This window comes from Mobula hypostoma, unplaced genomic scaffold (genome assembly GCF_963921235.1).
Source record: "Mobula hypostoma unplaced genomic scaffold, sMobHyp1.1 scaffold_36, whole genome shotgun sequence".
In the NCBI taxonomy this organism is placed as follows: domain Eukaryota; kingdom Metazoa; phylum Chordata; class Chondrichthyes; order Myliobatiformes; family Myliobatidae; genus Mobula; species Mobula hypostoma.
In genome coordinates this window covers 6,131,193-6,145,173 of record NW_026948187.1, presented here as the reverse complement: position 1 = coordinate 6,145,173, position 13,981 = coordinate 6,131,193, and the positions used below count along the sequence as shown (strand labels likewise).

Below are 13,981 nucleotides of genomic sequence, written 5' to 3'. Positions count from 1 at the left end.
CCCCGGGAGTGTGTGATGGGACGGTGTGGAGGGAGGTTCACTCTCTGTCTTATCCCGGGAGTGTGTGATGGGACGGTGTGGAGGGAGGTTCACTCTTGGTCTTATCCCGGGAGTGTGTGATGGGACGGTGTGGAGGGAGATTCACTCTGCGTCTGAACCCTGGGAGTGTGTGATGGGACGGCGTGGAGGGAGATTCAGTCTGTGTCGGGCCCTGGGAGTGTGTGATGGGACGGTGTGGAGGGAGATTCACTCTGTGTCTGACCCCGGTAGTGTGTGATGGGATGTTGTGGAGGGAGATTCACTCTGTGTCTGACCTCAGGAGTGTGTGTTGGGAGGGTGTGGAGGGAGATTCACGCTGTGTCTGACCCCGGGAGTGTGTGATGGGACGGTGTGGAGGGAGATTCACTCTGTGTGTCTGACCCTAGGAGTGTGTGATGGGATGTTGTGGAGGGAGATTCACTCTGTGTCTGACTTCGGGAGTGTGTGATGGGACGGTGTGGAGCGAGGTTCACTCTCGGTCTTATCCCGGGAGTGTGTGATGGGACGGTGTGGGGGGAGATTCACTCTGTGTTTGATCCCTGGAATGTGTGATGGGACGGTGTGGAGGGAGATTCACTCTGTGTCTGACCCCGGGAGTGTGTGATGGGATGGTGTGGAGGGAGGTTCACTCTGTGTCTGACCCCGGGAGTGTGTGATGGGACGGTGTGGAGGGAGATTCACTCTGTGTGTCTGACCCCGGGAGTGTGTGATGGGACTGTGTGGAGGGAGATTCACTCTGTGTCTGACCCCGGGAATGTGTGATGGGACGGTGTGGAGGGAGGTTCACTCTCGGTCTCATCCCGGGAGTGTGTGATGGGACGGTGTGGGGGGAGATTCACTCTGTGTTTGATCCCTGGAATGTGTGATGGGACGGTGTGGAGGGAGATTGACTCTGTGTCTGACCCCGGGAGTGTGTGATGGGACGGTGTGGAGGGAGATTCACTCTGTGTCTGACCCAGGGAGTGTGTGATGGGACGGTGGGCTGGGAGATTCACTCTGTGTCTGACCCCGGGAGTGTGTGATGGGACGGTGTGGAGGGAGATTCACTCTGTGTCTGACCCCGGGTGTGTGTGATGGGACGGTGCGGAGGGAGATTCACTCTGTGTCTAACCCTGCGAGTGTGTGATGGGACGGTGTAGCGCGATGTTTGGTCTGTGACTGACCTCGGGTCACGGTGCGTGCGGAGGATTTGTTTAGAAGGATGTGAGTCTCGGCTTTCCGAGGCAGCCTCATTAACCCCAGGCGATTGTTGACGGCTCTGTGGCGAGCCTCCGAGTTGCTGACGGTGGTGGGGCGCAGCCGGTTGCGGCCGACCATCGACTCGGCCAGCTGCCACGCTGTCTCCGCACGGACGGCGAGAGCCCTCTGCGCAGAGAATCGGGCCGACCCTCACCCGGAGCCTTCTCCCCGCTCCGGGGAATCTCGCACAAGGCGATCCCGTTGCGGCCGCGCCCCCCAGCGCCGGCGCCCGTGGGGGGTGGGGGTGGGGGGGCCCGATCAGGTGACCGCTGGGCTCCCGGGGGACCGATCACGTGACCGCTGGGTCTCCCGGGACCGATCACGTGACCACGACACCCCCCCCCCGGGAACCGACCACGTGACCGCGAGGTGCCAGGGGGCGACCCCCCCAGCCGAAGCCGTACTTATTCGACGGCTCCCTGACAACCGCTGCAGGCGGAAGAACCGATCGGCAAAGCTGGGACGGGGGTAACGAGCGGAAGAACTGCCCGGGGAAGCAGCGGGCCGGGCTGTCCTCGGACGGGCCGCCAGGTGCCGTTCTCGGGCACCCCCCGCCCCAAAAGGGGACGCATCAGATCTGGCTGGACGAGCGCAACTCCGGCATCGTCACCCTTCTCCGGCGGGAGCAGGGAGCCTCCTCCAAGCGACCAGCCCTCACCCTCCGGACGTGACCGCCCGAAGCTCCCCGCGGCAGTCAGGCCCAGGCTGAGCTGCCGAAGGCGGAAGGCCGAGGACAGAGTGAAGACCAGCACAGGGCGAAGGAGTTTTTCTTTTGTACCTTGATGGTCTGAAGGCACCGGCCCGCTGCTTGGACGGAGCTCTCCTCACACCGACAAAGGCGGCCGCGCCCCACGCTTTCACCCGGGCTATCCCAGATCGGCGACCGGCCCATCGAAGGCGTGCCCGAGCGCCTGGACTTGCAGGCCCCTTGATGATCCACCACATCCGCCCCCCTCCCCGCCTCCCTCACCACGGTGGTAGAAGCTAGGAAGGCGGCCGACCCTTTGCAGGCCGGCAAGGCCCCCGGCCCGGAACGGGCAGCCTCCAGGGAGGGAGGCAGAGGCCGACAGAGATCACTCGGGAGTTCCGGGAGAAAGCCTGTGCGCCGGAGGCCTCCAGGGGCGCAAACATCACCCGCCCGGACGGGACGGGACATCCTGTGACAACGACGGAGGCATCTCTCTCCGGAGCATCGCCGGGGGAGACCGGGGGCCCGCACCACACCGGACAGGGCGACCTCTGACCTCCTCGACCTGATCTGAGAGAGGGAGAGAGAGGGCCAACGGGGGTTCAGATCCAACAGGAGGACAGTGGACCGGATCCTCTTCTTCTTCTTTTGGTCACACGGATCCAGGGAAGATCTACAGGCGCTGGAAGTCCGAGCCGCGCACACACACAGAAAAATGCCGGAGGAACTCAGCGGGCCAGGCAGCAGCGCCGGAGAAGAGTACAGCCGACGCTTCGGGCCGAGAACCCTCCGGCAGGGTCTGGGAGAAGCGCCCGGAACAGAACCGGGAATCTCCTGGTGGGGAGCCGACGACGGCGAGGGCGCTCGGGGGCCAGGGGTGCCACCTAGTGGAGCGATACCGCAGCGACAGCCTGGCGCTCAACGCCAGTCAGACCGAAGAGCTGATTGCGGACTTCAGGAAGGGCAAGACGAAGGAACACATACCAATCCTCACAGGGGGATCAGAAGCGGAGAGACTGACCAGCTTCAAGTCCCCGGGCGTCAAGATCTCTGAGGATCTAACCGGGCCCCAACATATCGCTGTAGTCATAAAGAAGGCAAGACAGCGGCTGTACTTTTATTAGGAGTTTGAAAGAGATTTGGCACGTCCACAAATACACTCACAAACCTCTATAGTTGTACCGTGGAGGGCATTCTGACCGGCTGCATCACTGCCTGGTATGGAGGGGCTACTGCACAGGACCGAAAGAAGCTGCAGAAGGTTGTAAATCTAGTCAGCTCCATCTTGGGCACTAGCCTACAAAGTACCCAGGACATCTTCAGGGAGCGGTGTCTCAGAAAGGCTGCGTCCATTATTAAGGACCCTCCAGCACCCAGGGCATGGCCTTTTCTCACTGTTACCATCAGGTAGGAGGTACAGAAACCTCCACACACTCAGCGATTCAGGAACAGCTTCTTTCCCCTCTGCCATCCGATTTCTGAATGGACACCGAATCTTTGGACACTAACTCACTTTTTTTTTAATATAGAGTATTATATTAATATAGAGTATTATATCAAAGATTGGAGGTGTAGTAGACAGTGAGGAAGGTTTTCAGAGCCTGCAGAGGGACTTGGACCAGCTGGAAAAATGGGCTGAAAAATGGCAGATGGAGTTTAATACAGACAAGTGTGAGGTATTGCACGTTGGAAGGACAAACCAAGGTAGAACATACAGGGTTAATGGTAAGGCACTGAGGAGTGCAGTAGAACAGAGGGATCTGGGAATACAGATACAAAATTCCCTAAAAATGGCGTCACAGGTAGATAGGGTCATAAAGAGAGCTTTTGGTACATTGGCCTTTATTAATCAAAGTATTGAGTATAAGAGCTGGAATGTTATGATGAGGTTGTATAAGGCATTGGTGAGGCCGAATCTGGAGTATTGTGTTCAGTTTTGGTCACCAAATTAAAGGAAGGATATAAATAAGGTTGAAAGAGTGCAGAGAAGGTTTACAAGGATGTTGCCGGGACTTGAGAAACTCAGTTACAGAGAAAGGTTGAATAGGTTAGGACTTTATTCCCTGGAGAGTAGAAGAATGAGGGGAGATTTGATAGAGGTATATAAAATTATGATGGGTATAGACAGAGTGAATGCAAGCAGGCTTTTTCCACTGAGGCAAGGGGAGAAAAAAACCAGAGGACATGGGTTAAGGGTGAGGGGGGAAAGTTTAAAGGGAACATTGGGGGTTTCAAGGGCGCAGGCCTGGTCAAGGTTGTATGGAAGACCGGCAGTTTCCCATGCTGCAAGTCTCCCCTCTTCACGCCACCGATGTTGTCCAAGGGAAGGGCATTAGGACCCATACAGCTTGGCACCGGTGTTGTCGCAGAGCAATGTGTGTGGTTAGGTGCCTTGCTCAAGGACACAACACGCTGCCTCAGCCAAGGCTCGAACTGGCGACCTTCAGATAACTAGACCGACGCCTTAACCACTTGGCCACATGCCAACAGAGCCAAGCAATAATCATAAGAAAAAAAATGAAGAGTTAAGAATATTTTTTTTAAAAGAAAAAAAAAAGAACCCCTAATAACTAAGAGGGGAAAAAACCCAACTAACTAAAAAAAAACCCCAACTGGGAACACAATCCCGGAGCTATACGTCATACAAGAAAAACATCAAATCCACCAACTCAAATCCATTTGAAGAAAAATATCGGAAGGAAACCATATTAATTAACTCAAATCAGATTATAGCAGCGGGCAAATGAATCCCACCTTTTCTCAAAATCAAATCGAGGATCGGAAATTCGACTTCTGAATTTCTCCAAACTAAGACATTACATCACCTGAGAGAACCATTGCATCGAAGTAGGAGCAGAAGGTTGTAAATCTAGTCAGCCCCATCTTGGGTACTAGCCTGCAAAGTACCCGGGTCATCTTCAGGGAGCGGCGTCTCAGAAAGGCAGCGTCCATTATTAAGGAACCTCAAGCAACCTTTTCTCACTGTCACCATCGGGTAGGAGGTACAGAAGCCTGAAGGCACACACACTCAGCAGTTTAGGAACAGCTTCTTCCCCTCTGCCAGCCGATTCCTTTGGACGCATCCTTGCCAACTTTGGCTGCCCCCGGGTTGGTCAGCATTGTCGGGTCATTTCACGGTGGAATGATGGGTCATCGAAAACGACTTTCCAAAGCTTGCAGAGAGATTGAGGCCAGTTAGAAGAGTGGGCTGAAAGATGGCAGATGGAGTTTAATGCTGACAAAAGTGAGAAACCATAGAAATCATAGAAACTACAGCACAGAAACAGGCCTTTTGGCCCTTCTTGGCTGTGCCGAACCATTTTCTGCCCAGTCCCACTGACCTGCACACGGACCATATCCCTCCATACACCTCCCATCCATGTATCTGTCCACGTTTTTCTTAAATGTTAAAAAAGAACCCGCATTTACCACCTCGTCTGGCAGCTCATTCCATACTCCCACCACTCTCTGTGTGAAGAAGCCCCCCTTAATGTTCCCTTTAAACTTTTCCCACCCTCACCCTTAACCCATGTCCTCTGGTTTTTTTCTCCCCTTGCCTCAGTGGAAAAATCCTGCTTGCATTCACTCTATCTATACCCATCATAATTTTATATACCTCTATCAAATCTCCCCTCATTCTTCTACTCTCCAGGGAATAAAGTCCTAACCTATTCAACCTTTCTCTGTAACTGATTTTCTCAAGTCCTGGCAACATCCTTGTAAACCTTCTCTGCACTCTTTCAACCTTATTTATATCCTTCCTGTAATTTGGTGACCAAAACTGAACACAATACTCCAGATTCGGCCTCACCAATGCCTTATACAACCTCATCCTAACATTCCAGCTCTTATACTCAGTACTTTGATTAATAAAGGCCAATGTACCAAAAGCTCTCTTTACGACCCTATCTACCTGTGACGCCACTTTTAGGGAATTTTGTATCTGTATTTCCAGATCCCTCTGTTCCACTGCACTCCTCAGTGCCTTACCATTAACCCTGTATGTTCTACCTTGGTTTGTCCTTCCAACGTGCAATACCTCACACTTGTCAGTATTAAACTCCATCTGCCATTTTTCAGCCCATTTTTCCAGCTGGTCCAAGTCCCTCTGCAGGCTCTGAAAACCTTCCTCACTGTCTACTACACCTCCAATCTTTGTATCATCAGCAAATTTTCTGATCCAATTTACCACAATGCTGCATTTTGGTAGACGAATCAAAATAGGACATACATGGTAAATGGTAGGGTATTGAAGAATGCAGTAGAACAGAGGGATCTAAGAATAATGGTGCATAGTTCCCTGAAGGTGGAATCTCATGTGGATAGGGTGGTGAAGAAAGCTTTTGATATGCTGGCCTTTATAAATCAGAGCATTGAGTATAGGAGTTGGGATGTAGTGTTGAAATTGTACAAGGCATTGGTGAGGCCAAATTTGGAGTATTGTGTACAGTTCTGGTCACCGAATTATGGGAAAGATGTCAACAAAATTGAGAGAGTACAGAGGAGATTTACTAGAATGTTACCTGGGTTTCAGCACCTAAGTTACAGAGAAAGGTTGAACAAGTTGTGTCTTTATTCTTTGGAGCGTAGAAGGTTGAGGGGGGACTTGATAGAGGTGTTTAAAATTATGAGAGGGGTAGATAGAGTTGACGTGGATAGGCTTTTTCCATTGAGAGTGGGAGAGATTCAAACAAGAGGACACGAGTTGAGAGTTAGGGGGCAAAAGTTTAGGGGTAACATGAGGGGGAACTTCTTCACAGAGAGTGGTGGCTGTGTGGAACAAGCTTACAGCAGAAGTGGTTGAGGAAGGTTCGATGTTGTCGTTTAAGGTTAAACTGGACAGCTATATGGACAGGAAAGGAATGGAGGGTTATGGGCTGAGTGCAGGTCGGCGGGACTAGGTGAGAGTAGGAGTTCGGCACGGACTAGAAGGGCCGAGATGGCCTGTTTCCGTGCTGTAATTGTTATATGGTTATATCTCTGACCCCTTCTTAGTAACTAATGGTGTCCAGCAGGGCTATGTCCTCCCGCCTGCTCTGTCCAGCCCGCTGTTCTCTGCTCTCTCACAGACCGATGGCGGGGATAACAATTCACGACAGGACACATCTTCGACATGCGGCGCCTCAAGGCCAAGGCCAAAGTGCTGGGAGCCGTAGCAGGAGAATTCCGCTTTGCGGAGCACTGCGCACCGCGAAAGGGACCCGCGGCGGCCGCACGGGAGTTCGGCCGGACCGTGCGGCCTGCAGGAGCCGCAAGTGCCGCCCAAGCCCGCACCGCATACCGGCCCGGCGGAACCAGGAACCGAGAGCGAAGGCGCACAGCTCAACGCCTTCACCGACCTGGGAGGCTGCCTCCCCTTTCGCCCGCAGTCCAGATCCAGGGGTCTCAGACAGACCTGCGAAAGCTGGGGTGCATCCTCTGGCAGGCGATGGACACGCGTGCGGAGAGAACTAAGATGGCAGTCGTACAGAGCGGTCTCTGCTGTCTGGCCGTGGAACGCGGACCCCGAACCGCAGGCCCATCCGGCTGCGTGACCAGTCCCTCCCGCCGTGCCTTCGCGAGATCACGGGCACCGCGTGGCAAGACCACAGAAGTGCCACGAAGGGGCCGAGAGCTCCGGCACGGAGATCACGAAGGATCTCGGCTTGTGATGGGCGGGACGCGTGCCCGCCGCCTTCCAAAGAACGACGCTGTTTTCCGAGCTGTCCCGCGGCGCCGGATAGCAAGGAGGCCCCAGACAAAGACTATGTGGAGGTGCCCCTGAAGGCATATGCAATATCCCAGTGACTCGTCGGGAGGCCGCTGGCCAAAGACCGCTACACCTGGCGCCCGGGAGTCGACAAAGGCACTCTGGTAGGGCAGCGGCGGGAAGGAGCCCCAGGAGGACAAGGAGAGACCGCTTGCTGTAGCGGGCAGTGAAGAAAGCTAATGGTATGCTGGCCTTCATAACAAGGGGAGTTGAGTCTAAGAGCAAAGAGGTCCTTCTGCAGTTGTACAGGGCCCTGGTGAGACCACGCCTGGAGTACTGTGTGTAGTTTTGGTCTCCAAATTTGAGGGGGGACATTCTTGCTATTGAGGGAGTGCAGCGTAGGTTCACAAGGTTAATTCCCAGCATGGTGGGACTGTCATATGTTGAAAGATTGGAGCGACTGGGCTTGTGTACTCTGGAAATTAGAGGGATGAGAGGGGATCTGATTGAAACATATAAGATTACTAAGGACTGGACACGCTGGAGGCAGGAAGCATGTTCCCACTGATGGATGAGTCCAGAACCAGAGACCACAGTTTAAGAATAAGGGATAGGCCGTTTAGAACGGAGTTGAGGAAAAACTTTTTCACCCGGAGAGTTGTGGATCTGTGGAATGCTCTGCCCCAGAAGGCAGAGGAGGCCAGTTCTCTGGATGCTTTCAAGGAAGAGTCAGATAGAGCTTTTAAAGATAGTGGAGTCAAAGGATATGGGGAGAAGACAGGAACGGAGTACTGATTGTGGATGATCAACCACGATCACGGTGAATGACGGTGCTGGCTCGAAGGGCCGAACGGCCTACTCCTGCACCCCGACCCCGACCCTCCCGTGGCCGCAACGTGCCCGATCTGCGCTACCCCACTTCCGGCTTCGGTCTCACCAGACGCGTCACTTCACGTCGTCGTCGCTGCCGCCGGACCTCCCAGACGGCCCCGGGCGCCAGGCCAACTCCGGTTCCAGGCGTTCACCGGGAGCGCGATCCTGGGAGTGGGAGAGGCTGGCCTCCGCTCCGCTGGCATTGTTTGAGGCCCCTGCGTCCCGGGAGGCACTAAGCCCTGGGCGGAGGACTCCAGGGCGGTCTCAGTTCCGCGAACCTTCCCGCACAAACAGTCCACCCAACACAGGACTGGGCGGGTGGAGGCCACATCTGGGGGTTCAGGTGTAGGACCGACCCCCCCCCTTCCCACCATAGGTTCCCGCCCCTTCCGGGGACTCTCCACGCGTCTACATTCCCTGCCCTCTCGGCGGAAGGTCTCCCCTTTCACTCTCGCCGCTTCCACCGACCCGTCCGCCCGCGCACTCCCCCGGGCCTCCCGCCCCTCCTCTCGGGTGGAGGGGTCGGGGGGCAGCTGGGTGGCTGGGCGCAGAACGCAGGAGTGGGCGCGAACTCTGCGTTCTCGGCGTGTCTGGATTTCTCTGCGGGACCAAGGGCCTGTATTGCGCTGTAGGTTTTATTTTGTCTTACGTTTCCTCTTCGCTTTATTGCCTCTCGGAGGCTCCTCCGCGCTCCCCCCCCCCCACCCCTCGTCCCCTGCCGGACCACCCCTGCACGTAGCCTCAAGATCTCTCAACCGGAGCCGCAGGGGCTGATAGAGGCGCGTGAAGATCGATAGGGGGCACTTGGTGCCAAAAGCGGACTCCCTGGGGTTTCGCGTGTTGGGACGGTCCCTCCGAAAGTGCCCCCACCCCACCTCCCCGCACGCATGGCAGCGTGGGCGCTCGGAGCTCCAAGCGCAGCCGATGGTCTACCCCCTTGTGCCAGACAGTAAACCGGCCCTCAGACTCGTCCTCCCGTGCCAGCTACACGAACACCTGGCGCCGGAAAGAGATTACGGTACGGGAGGCGCGCCTCTTAAACCTGTGTCTGATGGCAGTTATCTCCGACCTTACATGTTGTCCCAAGAGGGCGAAATGGGGAAGCAGAACCTCGCTGGGGACGAAAGGCCTGACGTGACCGAGGACGGTGCGTTGCCACCAGCCCCATCTGTGAAAAGATGCTCCCCACCGTGAATCCCCCTACTGAGAGCACGATGCACCAACTCATCATTCCCCAGATAAAACTCTGCCTCCCCGAACTGTTTCCCGGTAGCCAAAATACCATCCCCCCCCCCGCCCCAACCAGGTCCTCCAAGGCCTCCGCGCACTTTTCCAGAGCGATTCCACGCCGCAAAATTCCAGGAAAGGTTGGTTGGCAAGTTTGCAGACGACACAAAGGTTGGTGGTGTTGTGGATAGTGTAGGGGATTGTCAAAGATTGCAGAGAGACATTGATAGGATGCAGAAGTGGGCTGAGAAGTAGCGGATGGAGTTCAACCCGGAGAAGTGTGAGGTGGTACACTTTGGAAGGACAAACTCCAAGGCAGAGTACAAAGTAAATGGCAGGATACTTGGTAGTGTGGAGGAGCAGAGGGATCTGGGGGTACATGTCCACAGATCCCTGAAAGTTGCCTCACAGGTGGATAGGGTAGTTAAGAAAGCTTATGGGGTGTTAGCTTTCATAAGTCGAGGGATAGAGTTTAAGAGTCGCGATGTAATGATGCAGCTCTATAAAACTCTGGTTAGGCCACACTTGGAGTACTGTGTCCAGTTCTGGTCACCTCACTGTAGGAAGGATGTGGAAGCATTGGAAAGGGTACAGAGGAGATTTACCAGGGTGCTGCCTGGTTCAGAGAGTATGCATTATGATCAGAGATTAAGGGAGCTAGGGCTTTACTCTTTGGAGAGAAGGAGGATGAGAGGAGACATGATAGAGGTGTACAAGATAATAAGAGGAATAGATAGAATGGATAGCCAGCGCCTCTTCCCCAGGGCACCACTGCTCAATACAAGAGGACATGGCTTTAAGGTAAGGGGTGGGAAGTTCAAGGGGAATATTAGAGGAAGGTTTTTTACTCAGAGAGTGGTTGGTGCCTGAGTCAGTGGTGGAGGCAGATACACTCGTGAAATTTAAGATTATTAGACAGGCTGGGTCGAGGCCAATAAAACGTCCCGGCTCCGACACCAAGCAAGAATCACGACGACGAAGGAGGCGGGATGTTGCCCCGATGTTAGTCTGCGAAAAAACACGGTGATTGACTACCTGTTTTCGGAGCGAGACGGGTTCCAGGCGAGTCGGCAGCGGCCGCAGTGAGCAGCCGCTAACAAACCCAGTCCAAACTGGCAGAACTCCGAAACGAGCCTTCACGATGACCGGCCACACCCCGAGATTCTCCAAGAGACCCTTCGCAACCACTCCAACCTCACGGACTTTATGCAGCAGATTTTCCTCGATTTATCCCAGCTAAATCGGAACAGATCCAAACTGTGTCTGACCCCGGGAGCGTGAGATGGGACGGTGTGGAGGGATATTCACTCTGTGTCTGACCCCGGGAGTGTGTGATGGGACAGTGTGGAGGGAGATTTACTTTCTGTCTGACCCCGGGAGTGTGTGATGGGACGGTGTGGAGGGAGATTCACTCTGTGTCTGACCCCGGGAGTGTGTGATGGGACGGTGCAGATGGAGATTCACTCTGTGTCTGACCCTGGGAGTGTGTGATGGGACGGTGTGGAGGGAGTTTCACTCTGTGTCTGACCCTGGGAGTGTGTGATGGGACGGTGTGGAGGGAGATTCACTCTGTGTCTGACCCCGGGAGTGTGTGATGGGACGGTGTGGAGGGAGATTCACTCTGTGTCTGACCCCGGGAGTGTGTGATGGGACGGTGTGGAGGGAGATTCACTCTGTGTGTCTGACCCCGGGAGTGTGTGATGGGACGTTGTGGAGGGAGATTCACTCTGTGTCTGACCCCGGGAGTGTGTGATGGGACGGTGTGGAGGGAGATTCACTCTGTGTGTCTGACCCCGGGACTGTGTGAAGGGACGGTGCGGATGGAGATTCACTCTGTTTCTGACCCCGGGAGTGTGTGATGGGACGGTGTGGAGGGAGATTCACTCTTTGTGTCTGACCACGGGAGTGTGTGATGGGACGGTGTGGAGGGAGATTCACTCTGTGTCTGACCCCGGGAGTGTGTGATGGGACGGTGTGGAGGGAGATTCACTCTCTGACTGACCCCGGGAGTGTGTGATGGGACGGTGTGGAGGAAGATTCACTCTCTGACTGACCCTCACTGTTCTGTCCGCAGCTGAACCGAACGTGACGTACCTGGAACTGAAATTCAAGCCGGTCCCTGAGCCTCGCATCCCTACAGGTAGAGTTTGAGTTTTGTCTCTGTTGCTTTGACGGTGTTTCAGGTGACGTGTCCGGTCCTGCCGAGAGGGTCTCAGGGCAAGGGGCGCTCGTCACCCGACCGATTCCCTCTTTCAGAATGCGTCAGGGACACCCGAAGGGTGGGGCGGTGACGAGACTGCGCCCTAAGTGCGATTATGAGGAGGGACAGCTGTGGGAGGGAGTGAGGAGTGAACGGTGCGGGAGAGGTTGAGGAGGGAACACTGTGGGAGGGTGAGGAGGGAACGGTGTGGGAGGGGGTGATGAGGGAACGCTTTGGAAGGTAGTGATGAGGGAACGCTGTGTGAGGGGGAGAGGAGGGAACGTTGTGGCAGGGGGTGAGGAGGGAACGGTGTGGGAGGGGGTGAGGAGGGAACGGTGCGGGAGGGGTTGAGGAGGGAACACTGGGAGGGTGAGGAGGGAGCGGTGTGGGAGGGGGTGAGGAGGGAACGGTGTGGGGGGGGAGAGGAGGGAACGCGTGGGGGTGGGTGATGAGGGAACGCTTTGGGAGGTGGTGATGAGGGAACGCTGTGTGGGGGGAGAGGAGGGAACGCTTTGGGAACGGTTGAGGAGGGAACGGTGCGGGAGGGGTTGAGGAGGGAACACTGTGGGAGGGCGAGGAGGGAGTGGTGTGGGAGGGTGTGAGGAGGGAACGCTTTGGGAGGGGGTGAGGAGGGATGAATGTGGGAGGGGGAGAGAAGGGAACGCTGTGGGAGGGGGTGAGGAGGGAACACTGTGGGAGGGTGAGGAGGGAGCGGTGTGGGAGGGGGTGAGGAGGGAACACTGTGGGAGGGTGATGAGGGAACGCGTGGGGGTGGGTGATGAGGGAACGCTTTGGGAGGTGGTGATGAGGGAACACTGTGTGAGGGGGAGAAGAGGGAACGCTTTGGGAGCGGTTGAGGAGGGAACGGTGCGGGAGGGGTTGAGGAGGGAACACTGTGGGAGGGTGAGGAGGGAGTGGTGTGGGAGGGGGTGAGGAGGGAACGCTGGGAGGGGGTGAGGAGGGAAGAATGTGGGAGGGGGAGAGAAGGGAACGCTGTGGGAGGGGGTGAGGAGGGAACGCTTTGGGAGGGGTTGAGGAGGGAACTGTGCGGGAGGCGTTGAGGAGGGAACACTGTGGGAGGGTGAGGAGGGAGTGGTGTGGGAGGGGGTGAGGAGGGAACGGTGTGGGAGGGGTTGAGGAGGGAATACTGTGGGAGGGGGAGAGGAGGGAATACTGTGGGAGGGGGAGAGAAGGGAACGCTGTGGGAGGGGGTGAGGAGGGAACTGTGGGAGAGGGTGAGGAGGGAAAGGTGTGGGAGGGGGTGAGGAGGGAAAGGTGTGGGAGGGGGTGAGGAGGGAACACTGTGGGAGGGGTGAGGAGGGAAAGGTGTGGGAGGGGGTGAGGAGGGAATGCTGTGGGCGGGGGTGAGGAGGGAACGCTGTGGGAGAGGACGGTGAGGAGGGAACACTGCAGAAGGGGGTGAGGAGGGAATGCTGTAGGAGGGGGTGAGGAGGGAAAGGTGTGGGAGGGGGTGAGGAGCGGACACTGTGGGGGGGGGTGAGGAGGGAACACTGTGGGGGGGTGAGGAGGGAACACTTGGAGGGGGTGAGGAGGGAAAGTTGTGGGAGGAAGTGAGGAGGGAATGCTGTGGGAGGGGGTGAGGAGGGAGTGCTGTGGGAGGGGGTGAGGAGGGAACACTGGGAGAGGACGGTGAGGAAGGAACACTGCGGGAGGGGGTGAGGAGGGAATGCTGTGGGAGGGGGTGAGGAGGGAACGTTGTTGGAGGAAGTGAGGAGGGAGCACTGTGGGGGGTGAGGAGGGAACACTGTGGGAGGGGGTGAGGAGGGAACACTGTGGGAGAGGGTGAGGAGGGAAAGGTGTGGGAGGGGGTGAGGAGGGAACACTGTGGGAGGGGTGAGGAGGGAACGGTGTGGGAGGGGGTGAGGAGCGGACACTGTGGGGGGGGGTGAGGAGGGAACACTGTGGGGGGTGAGGAGGGAACACTTGGAGGGGGTGAGGAGGGAACGTTGTGGGAGGAAGTGAGGAGGGAATGCTGTGGGAGGGGGTGAGGAGGGAGTGCTGTGGG

The 13,981-nt window shown here is 56.3% G+C and overlaps 1 protein-coding gene across 2 annotated transcripts in view; it reads left to right on the top strand.

The window, feature by feature from the left end:
- LOC134341645 (B-cell differentiation antigen CD72-like) overlaps positions 1-13,981 on the top strand; it is a 132,864-nt gene that overhangs the window by 98,762 nt on the left and 20,121 nt on the right. For both annotated transcript variants that reach the window (XM_063039539.1, XM_063039538.1), the window contains exon 2: positions 11,830-11,895. In XM_063039539.1, the coding sequence (XP_062895609.1) occupies positions 11,830-11,895 (66 nt within the window). The remainder of the gene's footprint in view (positions 1-11,829; positions 11,896-13,981) is intronic.